Source organism: Botrytis deweyae (genome assembly GCF_014898535.1).
Source record: "Botrytis deweyae strain B1 chromosome Unknown BDEW_003, whole genome shotgun sequence".
Classification (NCBI taxonomy): domain Eukaryota; kingdom Fungi; phylum Ascomycota; class Leotiomycetes; order Helotiales; family Sclerotiniaceae; genus Botrytis; species Botrytis deweyae.
In genome coordinates, this window is record NW_024066210.1 from 761173 (window position 1) to 788447 (window position 27275).

General features: G+C 43.0%; 10 protein-coding genes across 10 annotated transcripts; 5 read left to right on the forward strand and 5 right to left on the reverse strand.

The window, feature by feature from the left end:
• Positions 1-200: 200 nt before the first annotated feature.
• EAE98_001614 (uncharacterized protein) lies at positions 201-2105 on the forward strand (the record flags this gene model as incomplete). Its single annotated transcript, XM_038949233.1, has 1 exon — positions 201-2105. One exon carries the CDS (start codon positions 201-203, stop codon positions 2103-2105), a length of 1905 nt encoding a protein of 634 aa, XP_038814218.1.
• A 454-nt stretch (positions 2106-2559) lies between these two features.
• EAE98_001615 (uncharacterized protein) lies at positions 2560-4212 on the reverse strand (the record flags this gene model as incomplete). The annotated part of the gene is made up of 1 exon (XM_038949234.1): positions 2560-4212. One exon carries the CDS (start codon positions 4210-4212, stop codon positions 2560-2562), a length of 1653 nt encoding a protein of 550 aa, XP_038814219.1.
• A 1979-nt stretch (positions 4213-6191) lies between these two features.
• On the forward strand, positions 6192-7990 carry EAE98_001616 (uncharacterized protein; the record flags this gene model as incomplete). The annotated part of the gene is made up of 4 exons (XM_038949235.1): positions 6192-6516; positions 6645-6952; positions 7007-7464; positions 7516-7990. 4 exons carry the CDS (start codon positions 6192-6194, stop codon positions 7988-7990), a joined length of 1566 nt encoding a protein of 521 aa, XP_038814220.1.
• Positions 7991-9327: 1337 nt separating this feature from the next.
• EAE98_001617 (uncharacterized protein) lies at positions 9328-11496 on the reverse strand (the record flags this gene model as incomplete). The annotated part of the gene is made up of 4 exons (XM_038949236.1): positions 9328-10266; positions 10315-10909; positions 10962-11225; positions 11285-11496. The coding sequence occupies 4 exons, from the start codon at positions 11494-11496 to the stop codon at positions 9328-9330; spliced, it is 2010 nt and encodes a 669-aa protein (XP_038814221.1).
• A 1416-nt stretch (positions 11497-12912) lies between these two features.
• On the forward strand, positions 12913-13706 carry EAE98_001618 (uncharacterized protein; the record flags this gene model as incomplete). The annotated part of the gene is made up of 2 exons (XM_038949237.1): positions 12913-13291; positions 13345-13706. 2 exons carry the CDS (start codon positions 12913-12915, stop codon positions 13704-13706), a joined length of 741 nt encoding a protein of 246 aa, XP_038814222.1.
• Positions 13707-14125: 419 nt separating this feature from the next.
• On the forward strand, positions 14126-16482 carry EAE98_001619 (uncharacterized protein; the record flags this gene model as incomplete). The annotated part of the gene is made up of 5 exons (XM_038949238.1): positions 14126-14216; positions 14273-15131; positions 15187-15672; positions 15745-16394; positions 16451-16482. The coding sequence occupies 5 exons, from the start codon at positions 14126-14128 to the stop codon at positions 16480-16482; spliced, it is 2118 nt and encodes a 705-aa protein (XP_038814223.1).
• Positions 16483-17277: 795 nt separating this feature from the next.
• EAE98_001620 (uncharacterized protein) lies at positions 17278-17628 on the forward strand (the record flags this gene model as incomplete). The annotated part of the gene is made up of 1 exon (XM_038949239.1): positions 17278-17628. The coding sequence occupies one exon, from the start codon at positions 17278-17280 to the stop codon at positions 17626-17628; it is 351 nt and encodes a 116-aa protein (XP_038814224.1).
• Positions 17629-18135: 507 nt separating this feature from the next.
• EAE98_001621 (uncharacterized protein) lies at positions 18136-19856 on the reverse strand (the record flags this gene model as incomplete). The annotated part of the gene is made up of 4 exons (XM_038949240.1): positions 18136-18365; positions 18458-19526; positions 19576-19791; positions 19839-19856. The coding sequence occupies 4 exons, from the start codon at positions 19854-19856 to the stop codon at positions 18136-18138; spliced, it is 1533 nt and encodes a 510-aa protein (XP_038814225.1).
• A 2386-nt stretch (positions 19857-22242) lies between these two features.
• EAE98_001622 (uncharacterized protein) lies at positions 22243-23010 on the reverse strand (the record flags this gene model as incomplete). Its single annotated transcript, XM_038949241.1, has 1 exon — positions 22243-23010. One exon carries the CDS (start codon positions 23008-23010, stop codon positions 22243-22245), a length of 768 nt encoding a protein of 255 aa, XP_038814226.1.
• Positions 23011-24326: 1316 nt separating this feature from the next.
• On the reverse strand, positions 24327-26424 carry EAE98_001623 (uncharacterized protein; the record flags this gene model as incomplete). Its single annotated transcript, XM_038949242.1, has 5 exons — positions 24327-24763; positions 24819-25221; positions 25274-25479; positions 25539-25696; positions 25748-26424. 5 exons carry the CDS (start codon positions 26422-26424, stop codon positions 24327-24329), a joined length of 1881 nt encoding a protein of 626 aa, XP_038814227.1.
• Between the last annotated feature and the right edge of the window lie 851 nt (positions 26425-27275).

Consider the following 27275-nt stretch of genomic DNA (forward strand, 5'->3'; position numbering starts at 1 on the left):
CCTGTGGTTTCTCACAGAAATACTTAAGACTTCTTCCTCCCACCTCCAAGCAACATCTTCTTCCGACAATAATTTCTTCTCAAACTCACCAATCATCAGGACCAATCGGCAAAGAACCAAAAACAACCTACAACTTTCACGAGCCACCTCAAAGAGTAAAAAAAATACCAATCATGCAGAGCCCCAGAAAAATTGCGAAGATGAAATCTCCAACTTTCCAGCATCTCACCGAAACCAACCAGGCAGCGAGACCACACTCCAATTGCTCCTCCTCATATGGAGACATCCCGCCGCAGAGTCCTATCATATCCGGGATTCCATCTCGCGACTCAGTCGCCCACATTCAGAACATGCCACGAGAAATCACCCACAAGATTTTCTCATACCTGCTCACCAATCCCATTCTCGGAACCGGTACCGCCATCACCACGATCGCAGATCCTGTCAAGAACGGGAAGCGAGTAGTCAACGTACCCAAGTACGAATTGTATCCCGCGATCCTCCGCGTTTGCAAGCAGATGTATCACGATGGCGTCCACGTACTTTACCAGCACAATGAATTCATCATGGATTGCACCAATTGGATGTATCGGGACGATTCCAATGAGGAGCTAGGTGGAATCTATGAGTACACGAGTAGTTATGATCAAGACTATTTTCCCATCACAACTGCTCTGAATGTATCACCATTGACTCGATATGCTGAACACTTTAACGTGGCACCAACCGAGCAGGATTGGGAATACCAGGGGAATGAATTCTTCTATGAACAACCAACTTTCAATCATCTCGTGGGTCCTCAAGCCCGATATGTTCGGAAGTGGAAAGTCATCGTACGTGGAGATGAGGGTCATTACACTCACAGATTCGACGAAGCCGCATTGGCACAGTTCTGTCATGCAATCAGTCAATGTCCAGACCTCTCGCTATCTTTCATCGTTTGCATAGATAAAACATCGGAACAGACCCGAAAGGCAACTCGTGCGGATTTCGCCAGACATTTGAGTTTTGAAGAAATCTTCGCTCCTCTCAAACTACTGAGGAATGTGCAAAGTGTAGAGTTCAAAGAAGCACATTCCAATATTGATGAGGAAAAAGGTGGAGAGGAGTTTCCCGAGTCGCTCCCTGTTTATCTTGATGAGATTCATCAAATAGTCGAGGACTCTGCAGCGACTCTCACATCGGGAAAAGAGAAGGACAAGTACATTGATTTAATGAAGGGGTCTTCGCCATTAGCCGATCCCATCAACCTAATGTGCGACGAACTTGTGGCATATACCCAAACCTTTGAGAGCGTGCCTGAATTCAGACAAGACATAGATGTGGGCAACTTAGATACTACCAATCAACACAAAAAGTCATACAATACGCTTGAGGGCACTCTACGACAAGCACGAGCAGCAGCGTTGGTTGGAAATCTTAAACTTTTCAAATCTTTACGCATGCAGCTGTTATTAGATATTGAAAATGATCAATTCCAGAGAATCAAGCGTTGTTTTTCCAAATTAAACGAGTTCAACGTGCAGGATAGAGTCTTTCGCGGAATGTTATGTCAAGGAGAATTCCACGACCGCATTTATGAGGATCAGGGATTTATGTTGGATCTTAACAAGAGTTCGCCCGAGACACGTCACTGGCGAGAGAAGATCACTAACGCTCTCTCTTTGCTGGAAGAGTATGCCGAATCTTTGGAAATAGACTTGAATAAGAATTCTATATACCGCCCCGGATATCGACTTCTAAGCCCTGGAGCCTATGTTAAGGATCCTGCAAGAGAGAAATTGTTGCGAAGAGTCAGAAAGGCGCACAAATTTCGGGATTATGGCTTTTTCATACACTGCTTCCAGAAGGTTGTCAACCAGTTGAATGATCAATATATTGAGATCCTAAAGGCTAAACAAAATCTCTTCCGATGGGATTCTAGACCTGCTCCAAGAGGAATTGATATTCCTGTTGGGAATGTCAAGATAATCTTTGATCATGACATCGAACCGGTGGAATGGACTATTCGCGATTTCGACTACAGTCACAAGCCAGGGAAACGAGCGCGGGAGACTACGAAGGAAGCGCCGTCACCTGCAAAGCGACAGCGTCATTCGAGATAGAGGATAGTGGTGGAGTGGAGTATCTTCCATGTGGAGCAAGATGGAACTATGGATTTCTGTGTCTTGGGGCTGGAATTTGAGGGATCTCTTGCGTCGCATGTGTGATCTCTGAGTGAGGATAGTATTGCAGATAGGAAAGTTGCAATTACATGATCATGATACTTTCATAATCAATTCAATCAAAAATGATCAGCAAGATTGGCAATTGTGAATTGAATGAAGCGCAAAGCGAAGTAGATTGAATTGAAGTAAATAACAATTTGTAATTTTGAGAACACCAGGTTTTCGTAGATAGAAAATATGATCGCTAGAATGTGCACACTAAGATTACTAAGCCCCCTCGATCTCCGAATCCCTTTAGCAATGAAAGGAACCCCCCAAACTCATTAATAACATCAAAGTACCTCCCCCACACCATGTCCCTTACAACTTTCCTCATATCCAAATCGTTGTATCATAAAGAATCTCTAATTCTCACAAATTCCAAATATCTAGCTTTAGTCCATCGTCTACAGCTCTTTCCAAATACCATCATTGGCCATGTACACATAACGAATACGAAATCCAAGACACCAATCGCAATAAATGTCTGCTTAACTCCGGTATCCAACCAATAACTCGCTGCAAACGTAAAGATACATCCGATGGTATTGTTTATGACGCTAACTCCCACCATGCCCTCGAGTACCATTTCAGGATATGCATCCATGAGGTAAGACATGGACAAATCTCCCGCGCAACCCCATCCAAAACCAATGAATCCAAGCCCGACGTACGGAGCTGGCCAAGACCATTCGAATGCCGTCCCGAGACCGAAGATAAACATTCCCATTGGCGAGAATATAGCACATGGATACATCATCCACAGACGATCTTCAGCTTCTAGAACACCATGACGATATTTCTTAGAGTACCAAAGTACGAAAACATCCGAAAGATAACCTCCCCAGAAACAACCAATAATGGCGCCGATCAAACAAGGAACATTCATAAGACCAGAGCTAATAGTGGTGTAGTTCCAAGGAGCCTCAGTCCAGTTATCTTCTTCAAGAGTAAGGTAGAAGGTAAGCCAGGCGTCTTGAGCTCCCCATTGCAGACCACTGTACCAGACGGCTGGAAAAGTGAAGATACGGAGTGTATGGAAGAGACGAGAAAAGTATTGTTTGAATCCAGTTCCCTTGAGGTTAGATGCGGGTGTAATTAATTGAATGCGTTCGCGGAAGGACTTCTTGGCGGGGGCAGTCGAAGGTGGAATGGGAGGTGTGTCGGAGGGAGTTGTGGCTAAAACTGTATCTTTCTCGTTGCTGTTACGAACTAGAGATCCCTCGATCTTGGCTTGGGACCCAACACCATCGATTGGAACTTCGTATGCAGATTCGGGACGGTCAAACATTGTCTCTTCGAGGGTAAAGTAACACACGAGTATTGTGCACGAGGAGATGATAACGGACCACCAACCAATCCATCGCCAGCCTAGAGGTCCCCCAGCGATATATCCAGCAATGATAGGACCTAAATAGGTACCAATACTAGTCGACAAAACGTATATACCTAAAACCGTTCCTCTTTGATGTTGAAAGAACAAATCCGAGAGGGAAAGCTGCACATTGGCCTCGGCACAAGCTTCAGATGCTCCCACAAAAAGTTGATTCCAGATCGAGTCGCTCGTGGATTGCACGCGAGCCATCCATATAGCGCCAATGACTCCCAATGTCAAACAAATGATATAGGGAACCCTTCTTCCGTATAACCACGCAGCAGGCGAGATCAACAAAGTCCAATAACCGATTCCTACAAACAAAACTCCAGCCCCAGTATTCATTGCGTCGTAAGTGATTCCATATTCCTCATTCATGCCATCTTGCGCCGAGCCCGCATCGTTCGCAGTAGCAGCCGTTAGACCTGTAATAAAACAAACCAGAAAAGCATGCCAATATTTTCTTGTGCGAGACCAATTGAGTGGATCGAGCGGCGAAGAGGTAGGCTGTGGTTCCAAAACGATATTCCCATGTTTGAGAAGGTTGGAATTGTTGGATTGCTCGATATCTTCTACCAGTCTTGTGGTACCTGGAAGGAAATCTTCACCGTGCATCTGAGTTGGGTCCATCGCCGATAGCGATTTCTATATCGTGGCTAAACCACGACAATAGAGCGACCTGATCTTTGCGGGTAGTCAATAATTGACTGGTGAACAATTGCAGAAACAAACAAGAGAATAGAGACTAAGGAAGAAATTTGGATTGAAGAGAGAAGACTTTAGGTAAGATGACGAAAGTAGGTATCTTCAACAAACCTTGGGAAAATTAGATAAAGTTATAAGAATTTCCACTTGGATGTCTTATCTGTGCGATTCCCACATTACCATTATGAGATGAAAACTCTAGGGTTAAGGTTGGGAGTTGAACAATTTTTTCGTGCCCGATAAGAAGATCGATGATCGAATTCCTCTCCACGCACGACTTACCGAAGAGTGTACGATACATTACCATGTTGGCGTATTATCTTCCATGATTCTGGTCTGGGGTAAAACGAATGAGAAGGAGAAGCAGAAGCAGAAGATCTGTAACCGGTGAATATGTTTATTCGAATTCTCCGACTTGTCAGGATTGACATTGGATTGGAAACAAAACGTGGGATGTTATCTGAAATAAGTCTGAATGTCGGAGGTACAACCAGAGTTGGGATGAATAAGTCAGGTCTCAATTGATTGACTGAATTGTGCTCCGTGTTTGGTGGAGCCTTATCAAAAGCTTGTATTGGAGGGAAGCGGGCTGACGATACCATATACCAAATACCGATTGCTTGATTAAATTATATCCATATTTAACTTCTGGCTAAGCTACACTTACTCTCGACTAACGATCAACTAACAAGATTTGCCGTTCAACATTGAACTCTGTTGTCGTGGTACCATTCACTGGGCATCCATCCTTGTGCTCCTTACCCCGTCGATCAAGATAAAAATAAGTTTATTGCCAATACCATCATAGAGATATAGAGATCGTTACTTACTATACACACTTGCCACTTATTGGGTGAGTTCATGGGTAACATACAGAGTACCGGTAGAGTATATTTCATCTCTCGGCTATCTCCCCTTCATTTATCTCCTGGTCTCTTTTATCCTGTCGAGCCTGTTTAGCTATCCTGAGAACTCGATTGAAGCTAACCATCCGGATATTGACATCCTATCAATTCGGACAGCTTGCTTATACTTTCTTTCTTCAGCTTAGCAACGAGATGACGGGAAGACCAACAGGACCCTGAACTTCCATCTCCCACTGTACCGCCTAGACTTACCAAGACAGGATCTGATGTACCGATACGATAAGAAGGACACTTGGTTTGCAGGAACGATAAGACATTCTTCAACCACCAACTCGCAATCGATCCAATCTCGTCGGTCCTTCAATCTCTCGTCCAATGCAAAAGCAATCATCCAATCAATGTAAGAAGCAATCAACTCAATACTGCTTAATAACTGGACCTGGGGAGAACCGCATGAACCACACGTAATCTCGCCCTGCGTCCACTGAGCTATCATCATTGGTGTCAGGTGGTCGAACACTGCATTTGATAGTTACACTCCGCCGCTGCAAAGGAATGAAGTTGTCTTAATTTATCTTTGAGTATGAGTACAGTCATGGAATGATATCATCCCTCTACTTTTCGAGTTTGTCATACATAAATGCATGCTAGATAGGCTTCGTTGTTGAGAACATTAGCTTAAATAAGGTGGATCAATCATATGATCATACACTAAGTTATATTTTACATCTCTCATCCCTCCTGTTCTCTTCTTCTTTTCCTCTCATCTAATACGTAACAACCACAATTACTACTCTGCAGAGTTTCTCATCCAAGAATCTTTGATTGCTAAAATCATACGGCATACATCTGCAATTGACCTGAGTTAACAGTTTCGGAGAACCGTGCAACTACGACACATTTTCGCAGATTCTCTTCGACCAGCATTTTTGCTATTTTGTACCGTCCACTCGTCGACGTCGATTTATAATACGCAGCTCGTCGAGCATAGCCAAACACATCCACCAGTCCCCAAACATACGCAGATGTTGAATCAATATGTCAACCTTATCCATATCTCATCCTGGCGCTCTAAATCCAAACGAAATAAACCGGTCATATCAAGTAATTACCGCGCCATTGCCAATCCAGAACTCAAAACCTTTGATCTGGTCCACAGGACTTGAAAGTCCCGACAATTATGGCAATGGCGTGAAGAAGGCCCACGTAATCATCGTGGGTGCCGGTATTTCCGGTTTACGTGCAGCATCGGTCCTACAACGTCATGGAGTTGGTGTAACAATCTTGGAAGGACGACCAGATCGCATCGGTGGTCGAATCCACACCAGTCGCAAATCTCCAAACGGGAAAGCTCGAGACATTGGTAAATACACCTGACCTAATAGGCAGAACAATATCTTCCGTTGTGGGTGGTTGGGACTACGGTCTTGACCACACAATGTGGGTTGTTTATCCTTTCCCCCGGCAAAAGTGTGCTTACTATATATACAGGTGCTGCATGGATGCATGAAACTTCGCAGAACAAATTGGTTCAGTTGATCAAGAAGCTCGATATCGAGTACTATTATGATGATGGTACACCTCTGTACTTTACCAAGGAGGGAAGAGCAGGATCTCAATTCAAGGCGAAGAAAGTAGCTGATGAATTTGCTGACTACTGTGAGCACTACTTTGAAACTCATCCTCATGCTCCTGATCGCTCTGTGAAAGAGTTCATTCATGAATTCGTAGAGAATCATCCTTTGATCACTAACAGCGAACGCAAATGGGCTCCCCAAGCCATTCGCGAGGTAGAACTTGTGAGATATCCCAATGCTCCAAAGTATAATGCAAAACTAACATCATAATTGTAGTGGATCGGTACATCCATCGAAGAAGCCTCTTCTAAATACTTGAGCTACTTCGTAACCGAGAGAAATCTATACATGAAGGGTGGATATGATAAAATTGTCAATTGGGCTGCTAGACCCCTTCAGAAGGATCCCGAGACAATTAAACTGGGAGAAATCGTCAAGAACATCCAATGGGGTGAGAGCGACAATTCGATAGTGGTTGAGACTTTGAAAGGTGACAAGAAGTCTACTTTCAAAGCTGATGCTATTGTTGTCACCGCACCTCTTGGTTGTTTGAGAAAGAAGATGATCAACTTCGAGCCAGCTCTCCCTGAAGATATTCAGGAGGGTATTGATAATTTTTCCTATGGAGCCCTTGGAAAAGTTTTTGTCGAATTCGAAGAGGTGTTCTGGCCAAAGGACAATGATCAATTCATCTATTACCCATCCCCTCTCACAGAGGGTACTCCAATTGACGAGTAAGCAAATCTTTTCCCAAGCTATCAATTTATAAGACTAATTCCAAATAGGTCTTCGATCTTGTCCTATGCCACTGTGACTTCCAATTGTTGGATCATGTCTGGCACCAAGGAGCTCTGCATCCAAATCGCCGAACCTCTTACCCAACGAGTTGAAGCCATGACCTCAACCAAGGACATCTACGCCTTTTTTGAGCCGTTGTTCAAACTCATGCGTACAGAACCCTACAAGGATCTTCCTGACCTCCTCAACCTCGAGACAACCCACTGGACCCAAGACCCACTCGCAGGATTTGGATCCTATTCTGTCGAGAAAACCGGCGACGAATCCGAACTTTTGATCGAAGCCCTCGAAAATCACAATCGCAGTCGTCTTCAATTCGCCGGCGAACATTGTACCATCGTCGGAAACGGTTGCGTCCACGGAGCATTCGAGACGGGAGAGGTTGCGGCTAGGAACCTCTTGGAAACACTCGGAGTGACATATGATGGGAATGATACTACGGCTCGAAGTGTCTCCCCTTGAGCGTAAGCGTTTCTCGTGTCTAAGAGGTGAGATGAGATGAGAGTGATGACTTGAACTTGCTACGTATTCCTTAAATGGCTTTCGTGAGACTTGTTAGTTCTTTGACCTTGTGCGTCTCGATTTATTTGATTTTTAGTTTTTGCTCTTTTTATTAGTTATATCATTGTTGCTACAGTCATTACCGTTATCATAGCTATGGCTATTATATTTGCTATTACCTATACAAATTAACATACACATCGCGATACTACTTGTTCCGCTTTGCTCCAAAGGATCGAATGTGAGTTGGCGCGTCTACTTCGATTTTGTATCTTGAGACAAGATTCTTTGGCGAGTTTGTATTTGCCTTGTTCCGTTTTCATAGCATCATTGCTTGCTTGGTATCTTCTTTTCGTCTCTTTACATAACACTGTGATCGTATGCAAATTCGCCTATTTATAATTGGAAAGTTTGTTTTGCTATTCAGGTATGAGGTAACAGTATTCTTTTCTTCACTGCGGTAGACTTCACCTCAGGGCCATGAATAGTATAACCATCTCTCCCACCCTAGATGTAACTAACCTTTAAACGAAATTTCCGATTTGCAAGTCCGAATTGATAAAAGCAAAGCCGACCTAAAATACGAGCTCTACACCGATATACTATCAGTTCCTTTGTAAGATCTCATATTACATTCATAAAAACAAAAATACATCACTCACAGGTATGAATCCCTCTTTGGTGGAATGGATAGAGTGTAGTGTATTTTGTTAATTATCCTACTAAAGGAATTTATTCCGTATCTCTTTTTTGTATGAAATCTGGGGAGAAATCTGAGGAGCAATCTTGGGGGAAATCTTGGGGATAGTGGTTATGAATTTTTGACTAGTAGGATCACCAGATCTGTGTGTATTTTGATTTTTTTATGGTGGGGACGGGAGTGAGAGTGAGAGTGAGGAATTGGTAATTCTAGAAATATGTTAGTATGTTAAAGAGATGAAGGATAAGATGGGATGGGATGGGATGGGGTTTAGGCTTTGAGAATCGGGATGTGATGGATGGATGGATAGAGAGAGGAATATATAGAGAGAGGAATGGTGTCTGCTTGGGAGATAGACGGTTTTGTAGTTGTGGATGGAGATATTGTTGGCTAGGGAGATTTAAGATAGACTCAAGGTAGGTTATTGTGTATTTGAATCAGATTTTATTTCTACATTATCTCTTTCCTTAATTCATTGCTTCATCTTACATATGTGTACACATAGATCGTATCATCTAAATTATAAAATAAGCAAACATTCCAATTCTCTTCAATCCCCACCTACTTCCCCGGAATCTCTTCAGAAACCTCTTCACATCTAAGGTAATTCCATAAACAACTTCAACAACTTAGGGTAATTTGGAGTTCCCAATCCAGTCGCTGGATCCCATCCCTCGACCGCTGCAAAACCCTCTGTTCCACACCCAACATTTGTTCCATTAACAATATCATTTAACGCTCCTGGGTTTTTATAAAGCGTTGGGTTAACAAATCCAATTGGTCCCTTGCCCTTTGCGAATCTCTCTTCATTGATCAAAGTAAAGACCGATGCGAAGAGTGGAGATGCAAGACTGGAGCCATACCAATGCTCATCGATACCAGCAGTATACGCTCTAAATTCTGCACCATTGGCGGCAATATCTGGGTAACCACGTCCGATACGGTTGTAGATACCTTTTGTGGTGTTGACGTTGACTTCAAATTCCGAGTAGTATGGATATGTGAGGTTAGCATTTTTGAAGTATTTCTCTACTGCAGATTTTTGGTAGGATGGTATGGGGAAATAGTTGGAGAAACCACCTGCGCTGGTGAAGTTTGAGGCGGTACCGCCGAGATTGACGTGCATGACGGATTCGGCATCATTGACAGTTTGGTTGGCGTAGAGCATGGTTCCGCCAACGGAAGTGATGTATGGACAGTTACCGGGGTATTGGGGGTTGAAGATTTTGCCCTCGGGACCGAGACATCCATTTGCGTTGCCATCGCCAGGGAAGGAAGAAACTCCATAATCACCGGATGCAGTAAGGATTGAGTGACCTTGAAGACCGAGTTTCATGAATTCGTTGCATTGACGTTTTGTATAGGCAATTGGAAGATCAGCTTCGGCTTGACCATAGGATGCAGAAATGACCTTGGTAGGTTTGAAGATTCCGCATTGTCGCGTTCCATTGTAGCCACCAGGTTGGGGATTAGGGTAAACGGGATCAATTGATGGGTCATCTCCGGTCTCGCCGTATGCACTGTAGCTGCAGTAGGACTAAAGGAAGGTTAGCGATGGCTTGATTGTAAAAGTTGATTAACTTACTCCGTCAAGTGCATCAAGGAAGGTATTGAACAGATTGGTCGTTGCAACTTCTTGTGGCTCGTAGATTTGATCATCCACTTGGTAGAGGGTGACAGTCTGGGGATAGATAAGAGCAAATGCCATATCGATGTCGATGTCAGACTCGCCTTCATTTAGTTTACTGGAGGCAGGGACTGAGAAATTTGCACCGTCGATGAGTGCCGGGATGGGGTATGTGCCTTGAGGGACCCAAGGAGCGTACTCTGCATAGAAGAGATCGAGATCTGACTTAGCAAAGTAATCTCCTTGCTCGTATAATCCGAGAGAGTTGCCTGACGCATTTAAGGTGGCAGTAGGGATTTTGTACATGGCCTTGATGCAAGTGGGTGTCATGTTCGAACCACAACCTTGAAGGTCGCTTGGAAGATTGGCAGCTGAAGGTGGTGTCCAATCATAAGTTTGTGAAGATGGATTACCCTTTGCAAGACGATTCTTTCTCTTGGAAAGGTAAGGTGTGGATCTCTTGGTTTTCACGCTTCTCTTCTTGACTGGTGCAAGCTTGACACCAGGTGTGATGTAATCAATATGTGGTACGAGATGCTCTGGAAGATGGTATCTGGAGTCAGGTTAGAAGAGAAATCTTTCAAAAGTATGATGAACAACCCTACTCATCACATCCGACCCGAACACTTGAACTAAATTTATGTTCGTGTTCATGAAACTCGGCATTGAGTAAACGTTCGGCTTCTTCCACCGAAGCATCAAAAGCTAACCACCCTTTATTTTCATAATGAGAGATTCGAGAACGATGAATTCCGGACGAAGCAAGCCAGGCTTTGACCGACTTAAGAGTTTCCTCTGGAGGGGCGAACTTGTCGTGGACTTCTTTTGGGGACCAATATTTGCCATAATTAGCAGATTCTGGATCAGAACTAAAAGTTGTTAGCATCAATTGGCTCCTCCCTCTGGTGCAATTCAACGAGAGACTTACAGCTCCATAAGGTATTCATAGCCATTGTCAAGATTGGTTTGTGTCAAACCAATTCTCATTGGCACAATTGCACTTCCTTCCAATCGGGAGCCCTTCACCCAATCCGACGGTGGTGCATTTCGCTTTTCGTGCACTACATGCTTGACTGAGGAGGGGGCAGCATTTACAATTGCTGCAATGGCAAGAGAGACAACAGATACTGGTACCAACATGTTGAAGTCCTGAAAGAGAAGACAGAAGCGTGAAGAAGATCATGTTGAAAGGAGCAGAAAATGGCCCTTTTAACTTGTCCGGTGATCGACCATTTGGTCGTATAATTTTGAGATGCAATCTAATTTTCCATGATAATATGCAGTACCTCCTGCAGCTTTCCATGCTTGATATCGGATAAGAATGATAGCTACTCGTGCGGCCAGAAAGTATGCAACTCCGGCGCTATGGATACCAGGTTAGTCCTCTTGTAGTTTACCATCTTGTGATATGTGCATCTAGCGTCGGAGTTGCATACTTTCTGGCAGCACGAATATGGATCTCGTATATTGTGTCGATATCTAATCGGGAAGGTCGTAGAGCGGGGAAAGCATTGAACCCCATCTTTGCTACCTTACCAACAATGATTGGCGGGATTGACCTTATTGTACCTGAATGAAAAGCTTATCATGTCGGTGAAGATAGGATGCGGTCCATGATGTTGGACAAGCTTTCATAAGCTTTCATTTTCCGAAAGCTTGTTCTTTGCCTTTTACCTATGTCAATTACTTGATTCTTGGCTATAAGCAGAGACAACGGTGCAACGGCGCAACGGCGCAACGGCAATGGCACGATCAGAATATTCGTGAGATGGCTGTGTGTTAAAATTGTGATGGTTGAGACAATCGAGCTTTGCGTGAAGCATACCTGGGAGAGTCATTTCGAACCAAGTGAAAGGGCGTTTTCCCTAACCGGACGTAGGTACCTAATAAGTAGGTAGCTAGCTTATACTTTGAGAGCTGCAATTCGTTTGCGATAACCTTAAGACCAGGGATCAAATTTAAATGTTGTCTTCGTAAATCTTGACGACAAAGTTGATCGATCCATGTCCATAATCTAACCCAGGCTGTTAATATTCGATTCGGAACGAGTTTGTGATTGTCCCAGGAGTCCAAAACATCAAGTCTGAATCGTCCGAAGAATAATAATATCAGGACAGCAATGTTTCACCGAACATTCTTGAGCCACAACCACAGCCACGCCACACGCGAACAAGCGGCGCTAGCATCTTATCCGCAAATTGTGTACCTAGGTAGCGACATATTACGCGCACCGGAAAGGAAACAATCTCAAGGTCACTGTTTGATTGAAACATGGAGCATTCTTTTCTTTTCTAGAAAATTAAGTTCTGGAAAGAGGGGGATATTTCTTCATACATCAATATCATGAAGCATCTGGATCATCTCCAAGAGATCCTCGAAAAGAAATCGCGAAAGTTGCGGAATTCCACCTACTAAACACGGGTGAGAACGGAACAACGAAGAAATTGTGAGTCAGTATGCTTGTTGTCATATCCATATGTCAGAAGTCTTATAAAGTAAGTCATCGACCTTAATCATCTTAGACACTCAACTCCTTCCCCCCACAAAAAGAATAAAATGTCTCTTTCCATGTTCACTGTTTCGAAATTGCTTGTGCCTACTGCTGTTGTAGGGTTGGGTATCACTATATATCTTCAAGATCGCCCACTGTCGGCCGCAAGGACGGCCACAATAACATCATATCAACAATTATCGCCCTCCTTTGCCAGCAGCTCACAATCGTTTTCTTGGATAATCAATCCAAGGAACCATATCAGTATTACAGATTCTTACAAAATTCGATTATCTGAAGCCGACATTCGAAATAGGAGTGATGAAGAAATTTTGGCAACATTGACCCGTGGATTCTTCGCAGGTTGGATTTTCACCCCCGAAAGATACCTCATAGCATCATTGCAATCTCTTGGTATGAAGTTTATACCTTGTGGGTATTCAAGTCAGTATTTTTTGCAATCTTCTGTCAAGAACAATACTCAAAAAAAGACACAGAAATATCTCCAGGACCAATCTTGGGATTAGATTCATTATCCGCTAAAAAACTACCTTCAAAAGATTCTCTTCTTTTTGGCGGTAATTTTATGGTTCTATTCACCAAGACCGAGGATGATCGATCTCGAGACTCTCCCAGTTGCGTTGAGATTGGATATGGAGATGATCGCAAACAATTTTCGGGAATGCATAGTTTTGAGCTCATTCATGAAAGAGATGGAGCTACAATTTGGTATTCCAGTGTATCATGTAATCCAACTAATAATAAGAGGCCTTTTCCAAATTGGGTATTTGCATTTCATAGATGGTATGCAATAACCTTATTTAGGGATGGAATTGCAGCAGTGTTGGCGACAGAATGAATGAAAGAGCGTTAATTGCAAGTAGTACCTAGCTTGCAGGAGAGAGAAGAGAAGGGGCAACTCACCATCGTGTATCAATTTTGTAAGCCTTCTCAAATTCACCATATAATTACTGTTTAGGCAGTCACTATTCCAACATATGCGGCATCTTTTCCTATTTTCACTCACCAAGCATGATATCAAACTTTGTTGCACCAAACAAGAACTTGGCAAGAGCGATCGTGTTCCAAGCGACGGAGTTCTTATTTATACAAAAGCTTCATCTCCCCATCATCTCATTCACAAGTCTTACATACAATTCTTATGACACCCTATATATACTGGATAGTGAAGTCATTATTACACATCTTTTACAAAATCACTCAAACCCAACCTAAGCACACATCATCATCCTCTCACAGAAAAAAATCAGAAAAATCATGACAATTACAAGTTCAACCGCATCTGCCCAAAAGGCTCTCGACATCTTTTGGGAAAACAAACTCTCATCTAATGAAACAATCACCCGACGTAAGCTTACCGTTTTACTATTCAGAAAAGATTTACATCTTACTGACCACTTTCAGCTCCCAATGTTCTTCCTAAACATATATACGAACGTCTGATCGGTGAAAAGAAACCAAGCAGCGTAGTCTCTGGATGTAGCGTCAATGTTTCATACGATGTAGCTGTGAAACAATGCGAAGCCAAGGTTGCAGCTATTGTAGCAGAATGCCAACGCAATAATACTAAATACAGTGACAAAGATTTTAACCTCGACGATATGGAGTATTGCCTCAGATCTCTCACAGTTACAGAACCAGACTCAGTGAGTGGAGGAGAACATATTAGATTAAGTTCTCCGAAGAAACCCACGACTACGAGGGCAGTCATACGAGCAGAAACCTTCGATTTGACCGCGACTAAAGGGCGAGAGCCTGCTTGTGCAAAGAGAATAAGTGAGATATTCGATGTCCCGACATTCTTCATTGGTCATGAAGCCCATGTACAAGATATACGACAAGGATCAGAAGGAGATTGTTGGTTCATATCTTCTCTGGCATGTCTCACTGTGGACGAAGCATTTCCACGACTTATCGACAAACTTTGCCCGAAAAAAGCACGAAACGAAGAAGTTGGTGTGTATGGATTTGTGTTCTATCGTGATGGAGAATGGGTCTCAGAGATCGTTGATGATAAACTCTACCTCACCAATCCTGATTACGATGATTGCAATGATGATAGAAGATTGGTGTGGGATCGTTCTCATGGAAGACTTGACCCGGAAGCATCTCGTGCGGACTATAAGAATACTTTCCAAACCGGCTCGGATGCACTGTTCTTTGGTTCTTGTGCTGATCCAAACGAAACCTGGGTACCACTCATTGAGAAAGCATTTGCCAAAATCCATGGCGATTATGATTCAATTAGTGGGGGATGGCCTGGGTGAGCATTACTGTACTGCACTCATTCCATAAATATGATACTGATCAATCAATAGTGAGGGTGTCGAAGATCTCACCGGTGGTGTTTCTACCCAATTTCTTACCGCTGACATACTGGACAAAGATTCTTTCTGGACTGAAGGTCTTTTGAAAGTCGGCAAGGATTTTATATTCAACACTGGTACAAGGGATTACAATCATCCTGATCCATATCAACTTGGAAGGCAAGGTATCGAAGATGATCATGCTTACTCTGTTCTTCGAGCGGTTGAATATCAGGGGAATCGTCTTTGCCTCGTGAAAAATCCTTGGGGTGAGACTGAATGGAATGGCCCATGGTCAGATGGGTCTAAAGAATGGACTCCAGAAGCACTTCAAGCACTAAATCATAAGTTTGGGAATGAAGGTATCTTCTGGATGCCTTATGAAGATTTTCTCGATCGATATGATGAAATCTGGAGAACGAGAATATTCCATTGTGATTGGTTCAATTGGCACGTTGCCCAACATTGGACGACTATCAACGTACCTTGGTCCGGAAAGTGAGTGATCCAATTGTTGTACCCCGTTTTCTCCTCTGGATTCATACAAGTATCATCGTACTGACTCTGTAGTTACAATGAAACCTCATTTCACTTTACCATTCCAGTCCCAACCACAACAGTGATAGTTCTCTCACAACTCGACACTCGTTACTTTAGTGGTCTTACGGGTCAATATACTTACTACGTCTCTTTTCACCTCCATAAACCAGGTCAAGACTCTCACATAGTTCGCGGCTACTCTAGTGGTGATCGTTCCGCTACGACTGAAATTTTTCTTGAAGCCGGTACTTATGAAGTTTATCTTCAAATAACCGGATATCGCGATGATACACTTTCGAAGATCGAAGACGTTGTCAAGGATAATTGGCTTGCTAGAAGAGATAAACTGATCCAAATTGGTTTAAAGCATGATATGGCCTATGCTAAAGGTGTGATCCAGGAGAAAATTCCGAAGAAGGTTAAGAGGATATCTCTCGCTACACCGATTACTCTTACCACTCCTTCAATACTTACACCTCCTCCAACTCCGCTCCCAGCGCCAGCTCTTCCCATTCCTAGTGACCAAGCAGATATGTCCAAAGATGCTTGGAATGCATCATGTGTTGTAGGCCTCAGAATTTACACGAATGAGACGATAGCATCGATTGGAATAGGAAAAGTAGCGGATGCAGTCAACGTTGAGACAAGTCCAGATTTGACAAAGAAGGAACAGGGTATTCGTAAGCTTTTCTCTACACTTGACGATACGTTTTCGAGTAACTTACGAAAGGTCAAGATCAAGACGAAAAAGAAAACTTTTCGGATTAAGTGGAAATTCAACGATAAGGGGTGGAAGGAGGAGATACTGTTCGGTAGTGGAAAAAAAGGATTGTGGGATGGAAAGGTAGGCGCAAAAAGGCAGACGAAAAAAGAAAGGAGAAGGGAGAAAAAGAGGATTAAGAGAGAATTCAGGGAGTAAATTGATTGAGAAGGTAATGCCTCTCTCATTGGGTTGGTGGAAAATTTGATTTGCCTAAAGCAGAATTTTGTAACTTTCATCAAAAAATCAATAACATCGAACCTTTACGCTGACATCAAAAACACACTTTCACGAAATCGATCTGTGGTCGATAGTGAAATCTATAACCGGGATTCCATCAACACCAACAAATTCACATACTGTCCATGTGAATCAGCACTGATTCACCCAGAGTACTTGAATGTTTGACGTCAAGAGTAATTCTTAGACCGATTCCACAGTATCTGCAGACTTTTCATTACTGATACCCACTATGTTACCGAAATTTTGGGAGACCAGCCCGTCGGGACGTGACCAGGTCTTCTAAAAAAAAAAGGATCTCCAGAATTACTGAGTACTTTCAAGTATGTCTTCAAGCAGTGGAAACATGATGTTGGAAACTAGTTTCTGGGACAATTTATAAAATTTATAAAAGAAAAGGAATGATCCATCATTGGTATCTCATTCCACATCTATCACATCACACATCATAAACCACATTCCACGATCGATATCTCATTTGCATTTACATATTGAATTTACATTGGTCAAACAAGGAATACATTATACAAATATTTCATTAATCGCACCGATTCGCATTCAAAATGGCACCTTCAAACTCGCATTCGAATTCCTCATCTCAACCTCGTGGTTCTGCTTCGAAGGTGATGGCTGTGAAAGAATCCTCGAAAAAAGGACCTAAGCCATCAAGATACACACCACCCGGAACACCCGAAGAATCAACCGAATCATTACGGGCCAATTCAAAAGCTGTCAAGAAGAAGACGGTTCCTGTGAAGAAACCGGAAGGGAAAGAAAAGGGTTATGATGCTGATTCAGAACGGGATAATAGGTATAAGCTTTTTATTCAGAAGAAGAGTGGTGGGAAGAATAAAGTGGCGCAGGTTTATAGGAGGGAGGATGGGATTTGGGCGACGGAGACGGGAAATAAATAGAGGGAATGTGAGGGATGGGGGAGTGGAGTTTGGTAGATGAAACAATGGATGTATATGTAGCTATTTAGTGGCGCTAAGGGGCTAAGGGGCTTGTAGAATTATATAAAGGTTACGCCTTCATCTTGTGCATACCTTTTTCTCTGGAATTTCCAGAACCTATGTGTATCATGGAACTGGTTATAGTTTTAAGGTTCGTGCGAAATTTTTGATGTTCTCTCATTTAGTGAAATGATCAAACAATCGCTTTTGTGAGATTGGAGAAGCTAATATCTTCGCTCATAGCTGTTTGTTTGGATTTTAATGTTAAAGTTCTGGTAAGAGTGTGAATAGAAGATATCAGAAATAGTGGTCATGAACACGATCACAAAACTTGACATCTCATATACGGAATCAATCTTAGATATATAGTTTAAATTCATCGCCTGAAGAATTACCATTACTCCTATCTATCTCATGAATGCGAACTCTAGGATTAACAATTTCAAGTACCATTATTCATTCTTTCTCTTACACTTTTTCCGCGGTGGGATCTAAATGCCTCAATGCACTTCCCGTTAGATACAAACTTCCCGTGACTAAACATTCCATAGCATGGTTTTGATAGCCGATCTTTGTGGCTAAGTCGAGTGCAGCTGCATTGTTTGGTTCGAGGAGAATACTGGAGTTTGGAGACAGTTTTTGCCATGTTTGAGCGTAGGAACGCATGGCGGAGATGTCTGAGTCTGTGATTTTTGAGGCTGGGGCAGGCATGTTAGTATTGATTGGTTGCATGCGAGAGAATCAGAAGAGGGGAAGGAAATAGAAAGTGGTGAGAAAAAGAAATACTTACTATCATCCCAATCTGTTGTAAAAATGACATGTTTAACTTTGCACCTATGCTTGTCCAACGCCTTTGCAAGACTCTCTACAACTTTCTCTCCATCTCCTCTTGCCCGATGCCCAAAAACAACTACCTTTGGATTTCCCTTCTCCTCGCAATTGAAAACTGTTTGTTTCAACCTTCTAATCGCATACGAGAAAGGAGAAAGCGTTGCTTCTTCACAAACACTCATGGCAAACCATTCTGCAGCTTTGGGGATCGTTTGAAAATGATGCGCACCATCGAGAAACCAGGAATTCTGTCCTACTTCTAGTCTTTGAAATCGGCCGGGCCAGAAAAATCGATCGAGTCCGATTGAGATATCTTCAGAGGAGAGAGGTGGATATTTTTCGCTATAGAGAGATAAGAGATATGCATCTGTGAGTGCAAGTGCAAGAGAGCATTCGGATCTCTTGATGTCGGTTTTGAGTGCATGGGCGGTGATTGGAAGACGATGATCCTCGGTTACGAAGTTCAGCGCGGCGCCTTTTTCATTGGCACGTGTTTCGAGAACTTTTCCTATCTCAGGACCTTGAGGAATGGAAAATGCAGGAGCGTCAATTTTCATAATGCCTCCTGCATGCCAAGCTAAGTCTTCAGTAGAAGGGCCACCTTCTTCAATATAATCTGCGTTGATTTGTGCGATGCCTACAGCTGTTGGCTTGACAAAATTTGTAGCGTCCGTTTCTCCTCCACAATGAGTTTCCATGATCACCACATCAACGTCTTCTCCCATGAATGTATAGATAGCGACCAACAACCTCAATTGCATGAAATCCGGCATCATTGTCTCAACAAATTTGCTGGAAAGAATCTCCCATACCTGGAAAAAATATCTAGCAAATTTATCTTCTGACACTGGCTTTGCGTTGATCTTAATTGGCTCACGGATGTTAGGAGAGTAGGGATTGGTGTAGAGCCCAATTTTTCTCAAGACACCTGTCCTAGAAGCATGAGATGAGAGGAAAGATTTGACGAACATGCAAGTAGATGCTTTGCCTTTCGTTCCCGCAATGTGAATCACGTTGAATTCTCGGTGCTGTAGGGATAGTCAGAAAATATCTCCAGTATCGAAAGAGACTACTCACAGTATATCCAAGTGCTTCAAGCCACTCATTCATACCATCATTGCCGGGCTTGGTTGGATTGCCTCTTGGTGTACTGAGTCTGTTATTCTTTGGCTCTGTGGAAGAATCTTCTCCGTCACTACTGCCACAACCTGTTCTCCTGAGTAGTTGAGAGGCTCTGCTACGTCTATTAGGCTTAACACGGTCTTTTCTGCTCTCGAGTAGTGAAATGGCGTTCTGATCATCGTTAGTATATCTTTTAATAATATCAATAGGGAACCTACTCTGTACGATCGCTCCATTTTGCGCCGATTTTTTATTTTTACCTCAGCTTGCGTGGGTTGCAGCAATTGAAAGAAAGGGAAAAGCCAAGCAACAGACAGAGTTTGAGGAAATGTAGTGTCTTATCCCAACACATGACGTCGATTTAGGTCTTGTTGGGCAGGCCGCACTTTTCACATTGGCAAGCAAGGCAACGTCACTGGCTAGGCCATTCTTTACTATATTGCACCACTATAGACCGTGGAGGATTCGATGATTGGTCTTAGATGGTCTTTTTAATGGTGAGGCTCAGTGAGTTGCAAGACATTTCGCCATTGAAAACGAGAATAATAAACGCCTAGGCGTGTAGGATTGTTGGTGGAAATGCAGATGTGGTCTATTATCTGACGAGCCTGGGTCGGGGCCCAAACTTCACTGCCCCATGCGAAGGCCAACGATTCTTACAGGATAGATGTTGTGAGAATGAGCCGCGACTGTATTGATTAACGTCCAATAGGATAGAATCCCATCGTTCTGAAGTGCGGTCCAACAAATCCCCCAAACAGAATGTATGCACGTTCCTTTCAGCCCTGTAGGGTTTCGCGAGGATACCTGAAAGAATCGTGGAGACCCTAATTTTTTAGCGCACGCTGAGAATTAGTAAGCAACGGAAACTATATCGGCCCAGGCTCCAACGCGAACTTCACTCCTCGACACAACTACACAACACAGATTTATGGTCACAAACCTCAAGAAGATATGTGTGAAAACAACGATTAAACTATTTGATCGAAGTTGTATATTATGGAAGCCTGAGACATTCGAGGTGCTTTAGATCTCACCCATCAAACACATCCACCAAATCCATGAGCCCTCCCTCCAGGTCAGAGCATGATGAGTAAGTACAATATGTGAATCACCAGGAATCAGCTCTGTCTTACTGAGAAATTCCACCAAACCATTCGGCGAAGTTCATTCTAAAAGAGTCCCCGACCAAATTCACCATCCTGCTAATATTCACAGCCGGTATCTCTAGCCAGCACTGCACGCATGTATTTGGTGCCAATACCAATTTGCACTGAGCTCTTCTCGAATTTCGAGGATCTATTCCATTCCGTATCACAGGGTTTCCGAACTGCGACTTTCGACAAGGAAGCATGAATCGTCCACCTTCAATTCTTCACATCCGGTAATTCGAATCGAAATTTTGATACACTTTACAAATCATCAAAAATGTCAGCCCCCTTCTTACGGGAGCCTGTAGAGGTACTTACAAAACTTGTTGTGTTCCTGCATAGACTGCAATATCTCTGATTGAGAATCGTATTCTATCTTAGGAAACTACCCGGTTCTGAAGTACATTACTTAACATCCAGAATTGATGGTAAGTTCCTTCCCCATAAGCAGTTTACAAGACCGATCACCTGTAATATGTTGTTCGTTCGGGTGGCAATAGTCAACTTGTCAGAGTTGTGACACCAGAAATATCAAGGTTGAGAGTCAAGAGTAGGTGACTGCCCTATCTCTGTCCTTGAACAGAAGGTTCGTCTGGAACTGCCATAATTGAGGGGGGGTTTTTTGTTGAGGAATGTCCGGAATTGTATTCGGGAAATTTTTCTGTGGTGACTATGTGGCTATCATCTATGAAAATCAACTCTATGTCTAAGGCTTTCATTTCACAGACGTCCAAACGAGATGTGTGAGCTGCTACAGATCAGATCATGGATACAGTCCATTACCAACATAGCCATCGTGCGTCAATTCTTCGAGTTCCCGGCTTGTATTGACACAACAGACAAATTGTGTTACTCAAGCATTCAACTTGAATCTTGGAATATGGAAAACCAAAATGCCATTCAACCCCACAATCAGTCTTCTGTTATACAACAACGGGTTTTCTGTAACCTTAAAAGTTGAAACAAAGCATGATGTACACGGGGTGGAAGCACAAATGACGTTCAAATGTCGGAAGGGATAGAATGGTTTCACTAGTCATACAATACACAACGACTTTGAGGCATTTTCGAACTTGAAACGAAAACATCATACGAGATTCTGATGATCCATACTTGTGTATCATTGATCGAATCTTGGTTGAGATAATCTCCCAGCTTTCGTCATCTACATTGAACTACGAAGTGGTACAGGAGCTTTCTATGTCAACTTCTATTACAAGGGTACTATAACGATGATGTGATGCTAGAAACAATTTTCTGTTGAAAATCCTCCCAAACCACCACACTCTTCGATGATAGGACGGGTATCAAATATCTGGTATATCAAAATCCCAAAGAGTAGTTTTGAACAAAACTATTCAGACGCCACCAAAGCACAAGAAACAGTGCCCTGATATCCAGTAGCCTGTGTCATTCCCATACTGCCACCCGTAAGGTGACAAGCACAGCAACCGACACATCCGCTGATCGTTCATTCCTCTTCCGATTCTTCTTCTTCTTCTCGGGATTCGTAATTTGCAATCAATGTGCAAATTTGAGACTCCGCATATGAGTGTGCTCTTCGAGTTGCTTCCTCTCTATCTTCGCCGTGCTTCAATGCATTGTTGATTCGTGTTTCGATAATTTCCTTGATACCCACCTTACGCGCAAGCGCATTATAATACAGCTGATCTCGATCTAGATTATCACCCTTATATTCCAAAGTCTCGGGACATACAACTGTGGGGATCTCAACTGACACTGGCGCTCCAGATTTGCAAATTTGCCACTTTACGTATCCTGTCGGCGTGTGCGAAGAGGCGCTGGTAGAGGGAAATTGTACCACTGTCGGCTCGAAGCAACCATTCTTGACCTTCAATTTCACAATCAACTCAGGCTTAAGAGTGGCAGGTATAGATGCCCGAGCTCTCGTAGATCGAATCTTTGGTGGAGGTGATTGTAAGTTCTCCAGAGTAGGTAATTCATCAGCCCTATGAAATTCAGTCGCTCGAGCCTGTTGAACAAGGTTCAAAACAGCTTTGGATATTTGCGCGGCATTGGTACGAAGGTTCGCATGAAGTTGTAATTCTCTCTGAAATCGACATTCTAAGGCTTCAAGTGTGTGGCCTTCACCTCTCAACGCGTTGAATCGCTCCTCCGCCGAACGATGGATTTTCGCAAAACGTGCTAGCAGAAATGTTAGTATTGCTGTTGTTTCATCCTTCTTTCCTCCCAATCTGGAAAGTGGTTTACCAGCCATTGTGTAGTAACACTATTGGTTGTTGGTTGACCAGTATAAAATGAAATAAAGTTATATAGGGAAGTGTTATCTTCGAGATAATTGATCTGGCTCAGGATATCGAACAATGGAGATAGTAATTCCTGGTACTTGTCGGTATAGGTTCGAAAGTCTGCGACTGGCGAGCCCGGTGTCTCCTCAAGTCAGCAAAAGGATGATATATCTTATGATGGTATGCCTGTCGTGTTTTTGCGCAGCCTTGTTCTCTTTATGTTGCTCGTTATGTCGAAAAAAAATGGAGGAAAGTCAGTCGCAAAAGTCGTGCGCTTTATATCCATTTAGCAGCCGTATCGTTATCGAGATTCAATAACAGACTGTCCATTGGCGACGAATGGCCGTAGTACGTGAATATGCTGTAGAATCAATGTTTTTGCTTCATTCACTTTCAATATATGGTTAGGCCAATTTGAATGGACGACGACAGCGACTGAAGTCAGAAGCGTGTCTCGAGTGAATATTTGACTTTCCAGTGCAGCACGAAGGGACACATATCTGGGATATCAGAATCGTCACTTCAGACGATAGTTCATTAAACGTTTTGGACGGTTTTGACGGTTTTGGACGAGATTTGAGATGCCCAAGAACCAATCTCGAAAGTGGTCATGTTGATGGCTGGAGAGTTCCATTTCCAGGGAGCATTGCCTCCCCAATACTGGAGACTCTAACGCTCTCTATAAGAGATTTCTTCATGGTGAACATTCAGAAATGCAACATAAATCTGAACATCAGAATTCCGCTCGTTATTGCTGTAATTTCGATCCTGTGTGACAATTAATGTGGCGGTGAACTTTTCGATTCTTGAGATCTGTGAATGTGAATGTTCTGTTTCAAGCTGCATATTTTTGAACATCAAGCTTTATAATAACGAGCCGATGCTCCGTATCGATGACTAGTGGATCATAGCGAAATTAGAGGACTGAAAAGCATCACGAATTCTTCGCTTCGGAGGAGGGAGTGTACAAGAAACACAGTGAGATCCTGACGTTACAATAGCGGCGGGGTAAACCAAGATGCAGATACGATTAAGCAAGTCCATTGCGTGATTAATAGTCTATAAGAATGCATCAAGATCCTTTCAAATTACAGATCCTTTATCTCATCCACATTGATCTCAGTTTCAAGACATTCCATTTGCTTTATTCGATCCAGAAACCCTTCCATATGTTCCAAACAGCCAGCTATTCTCGAACAAATCCAGAATATTCTATTTCCTTCACAATTCAAATAGTCATATCATACCCCACTCCCCATATTAATCCCTATCATCAATTAAAACTTCACATTTTATCCGCTTCTCCCCAATACCACGTATCATCGCTTCCCATCTCACTTTCCTTCACGGAAAATCCATTCCCCAGATATTTGAACCTGTTGTCCCTTGAATCGTCCTTTCTCCTCCATTCAAAATCCTCCCACCGAGGCGCCTCCAACATATGGAAAAAATGCGCCTGACTTCCCGGATGCAGCGCCAAAACTGGTCCTTCACTTTTTCCATTGCGATACCAACTTCTTACTCCCTTATCTGTCCATACCGTTCGGGGCATAAATTGCGCTATATGTTCTGCGTAGTCTTTTACTGCTGCGGGTAGAGGTCTGAAGGACGAAATTGACTGGAGTTGACATTTCTGGATGAACTTTAAAGCGAAAGCACTGAGTTGTTCTGTTATTATGGGAATGGCACCGTGTGCTAATGGACCATTGGGACCGAGGAATGCTGGACGGCGTTAGCTTGTAGGCAAGAGGGGAATAAGTTGGGAGGGAGAACTTACTGATATAATTTGGCATTCCGGGAACCATACATGACATATACGCTTGACTCGGATTATCTCTCCATAGATCCTGCAAGTTTCCATTCTCTCCAATGATCGGAAAACGTGGAACGAAAGAGCAGTTGAAACCCGTAGCACAAACTATTGCATCGACCTCTATGATTTCACCATTTGTAAGCTTGATGCCGTTAGGTTGTATTTCTTCAATACCGGATGTGATGACGTCGACATTTGGTTGTGTTAAAGCTTTCAGGTAGCCAACACCTGGTGTGACTCTTCTGCATCCGACAGGGAAATCGGGAAGTAAGGCTGCGATGAGATGTTTGTCGTAGTTGAGCGCTTCGGCCATGTACAGAGAGATGACGCGTTTGGCTTCTAGTGCTTCGGGACTGCCTCTTAGGATCTATGGTTTAGGGTTAGCGTTTATTGATGGGTAAGTTCGGCAAAGCACTTACTGTCTTGAATCTTTTGTTCGATAAGGATTCAATAGCCTTAAGAAACTTTGTGTATTTTATTGGATCTTCGCGAAATTTCTGGATTTGTTTCTCGGAAAACTTGTGCGCAGCATCTAGCTCGTACTTTTCCATGATATGGGACACTGATTTACTGTTGGGCGAGATCCAAGTCTTTGTCCTAACGAAGTGGGAAAGCTTTGTGACTTCTACACAGTGGTCAGAAGCTGGCTATACGACCATCTCTTTCACCATCGGGTGATCTTACCTGGTTGTAGAACTGGAACAATCTGGACACCAGATGCACCATTTCCAATCACGGCTACCCTCTTACCCTTGAGATCTACATCCTTCTGCCACTTTGCAGAATGAACGAGATCTCCTTTGAAAGAGTGTAGACCCTTGATATCTGGCCACTTCCAATTACTATTTCTCCTTAGCCATGTTTGCAATACTCAAAGAATAACCCAGACATACTTGAACATCCCACCCGAATTAAGCAAAAAATGGCATTGATCTTCAAAAACCACACCCGTAACCTGATTCTCAATCCGCAAGACCCATTCCGCCGATCCCTCATCCCACTGCGCATGAATAATCTTATGCGACAATCTGATACGATCTCTCAACTCATACTTGCTACACACATCCTGTAAATAATCTTGTATTTCGCTCGCTGGTGCAAACAGGGAGCTCCAACCAGGATTTGGTGTGTGAGAGAATTGATAATTGTGGGAAGGATCGTCGGATGCACATCCGGGGTAACAGTTTTCAAACCATGTACCACCGACTTCAGGATTTTTGTCATAGACTACATGTTCGATGTTGGTACCGTATCGTTTCAGAGCTCGAGCCATGTTGATACCGCTGACTCCTGCTCCGATGCTGATGACCTTGACCGGCCGCATGGTTCCCAGAGGATATTCTTTTGCGATATCGGAAGATGTTTCATTGTGATGGCTTTTAGGTTGGGTACTTGTTTGAAGAGGCTTGGGTTCAGAATGGGTATGGGTTGATAAACTCCTTCTGGGATTTCCCAGAAACTGTTGCTTATTGTGAAAGCCACGAGTGTAGTTCTGAAGCGAGGCCGTTGCATATCGAACGGGTAAATGAGTGACATGGTATTGTCGAACTGGCGTGATAAGCTTCAACATGTTGATAGTATTAAAAAAGATGGCACAATCTGAAGCTAGATGATGCAAGAAAGCATGACTTGAAGTACTTTTATAAACTATCAAGGGAAACGCCCTACAGCGTTGACGCTAAATCAGGTAATACACAAAAATGGAGAGAACGGGTTTAGGAAAGAAATTAACTTTCCATTCACGGACAAAAGTGAATATAGAGACGGTCTGAATCCAACACCAAGTTGAAATTAAAAGTGTTATCTGGTAAGCGTCTGCCCTGCCCCTTTCCAAAGTCCAAACGAGGTGAATGGAGGATTATTAAGAGCTTTCTGATAACGGACTGTGCATGGAATGGTCAATGCTTCGAGACAGCCCCGAGACCATGGATCCGAAACTTCTGGGGAACATCTATTGTAACCCAAAGGAGACGAGATAAGGCTAAATTTAACCATGATCCATAATAAACTGACATAAAGTGGGCAAAAATGAGGCGGATGGTCAGCTCGTTTTATGATGGGGAGCCGAGGCATTGATCACAGTATGAACAGCTCGTAACTCCACAGACTATTTGATGTGAGGGTATATAAGATGCCCAGGTGATGTTTGTATGATACCAGCGCCTAAAGCATGGGAAAGTGGGATTTTTTCGGATTTGGGGTCCGAAGTGTGACATCGTTTGCTTGCTTCTAATACGCGGTGATAGATTATTGACATCAATGTGTGACCATGTCGACTACTCGATTGTGCAACTCCCATCCTTGGCAAAGATTCCCGCCTCCAGCTTACTTTAATCTTGTACGACCATTCCAATAATGGAATAATGGGGTACGACGTCTATCATCGAGATCTATCTTACAGGCAATGTAAAAGTAGATGAC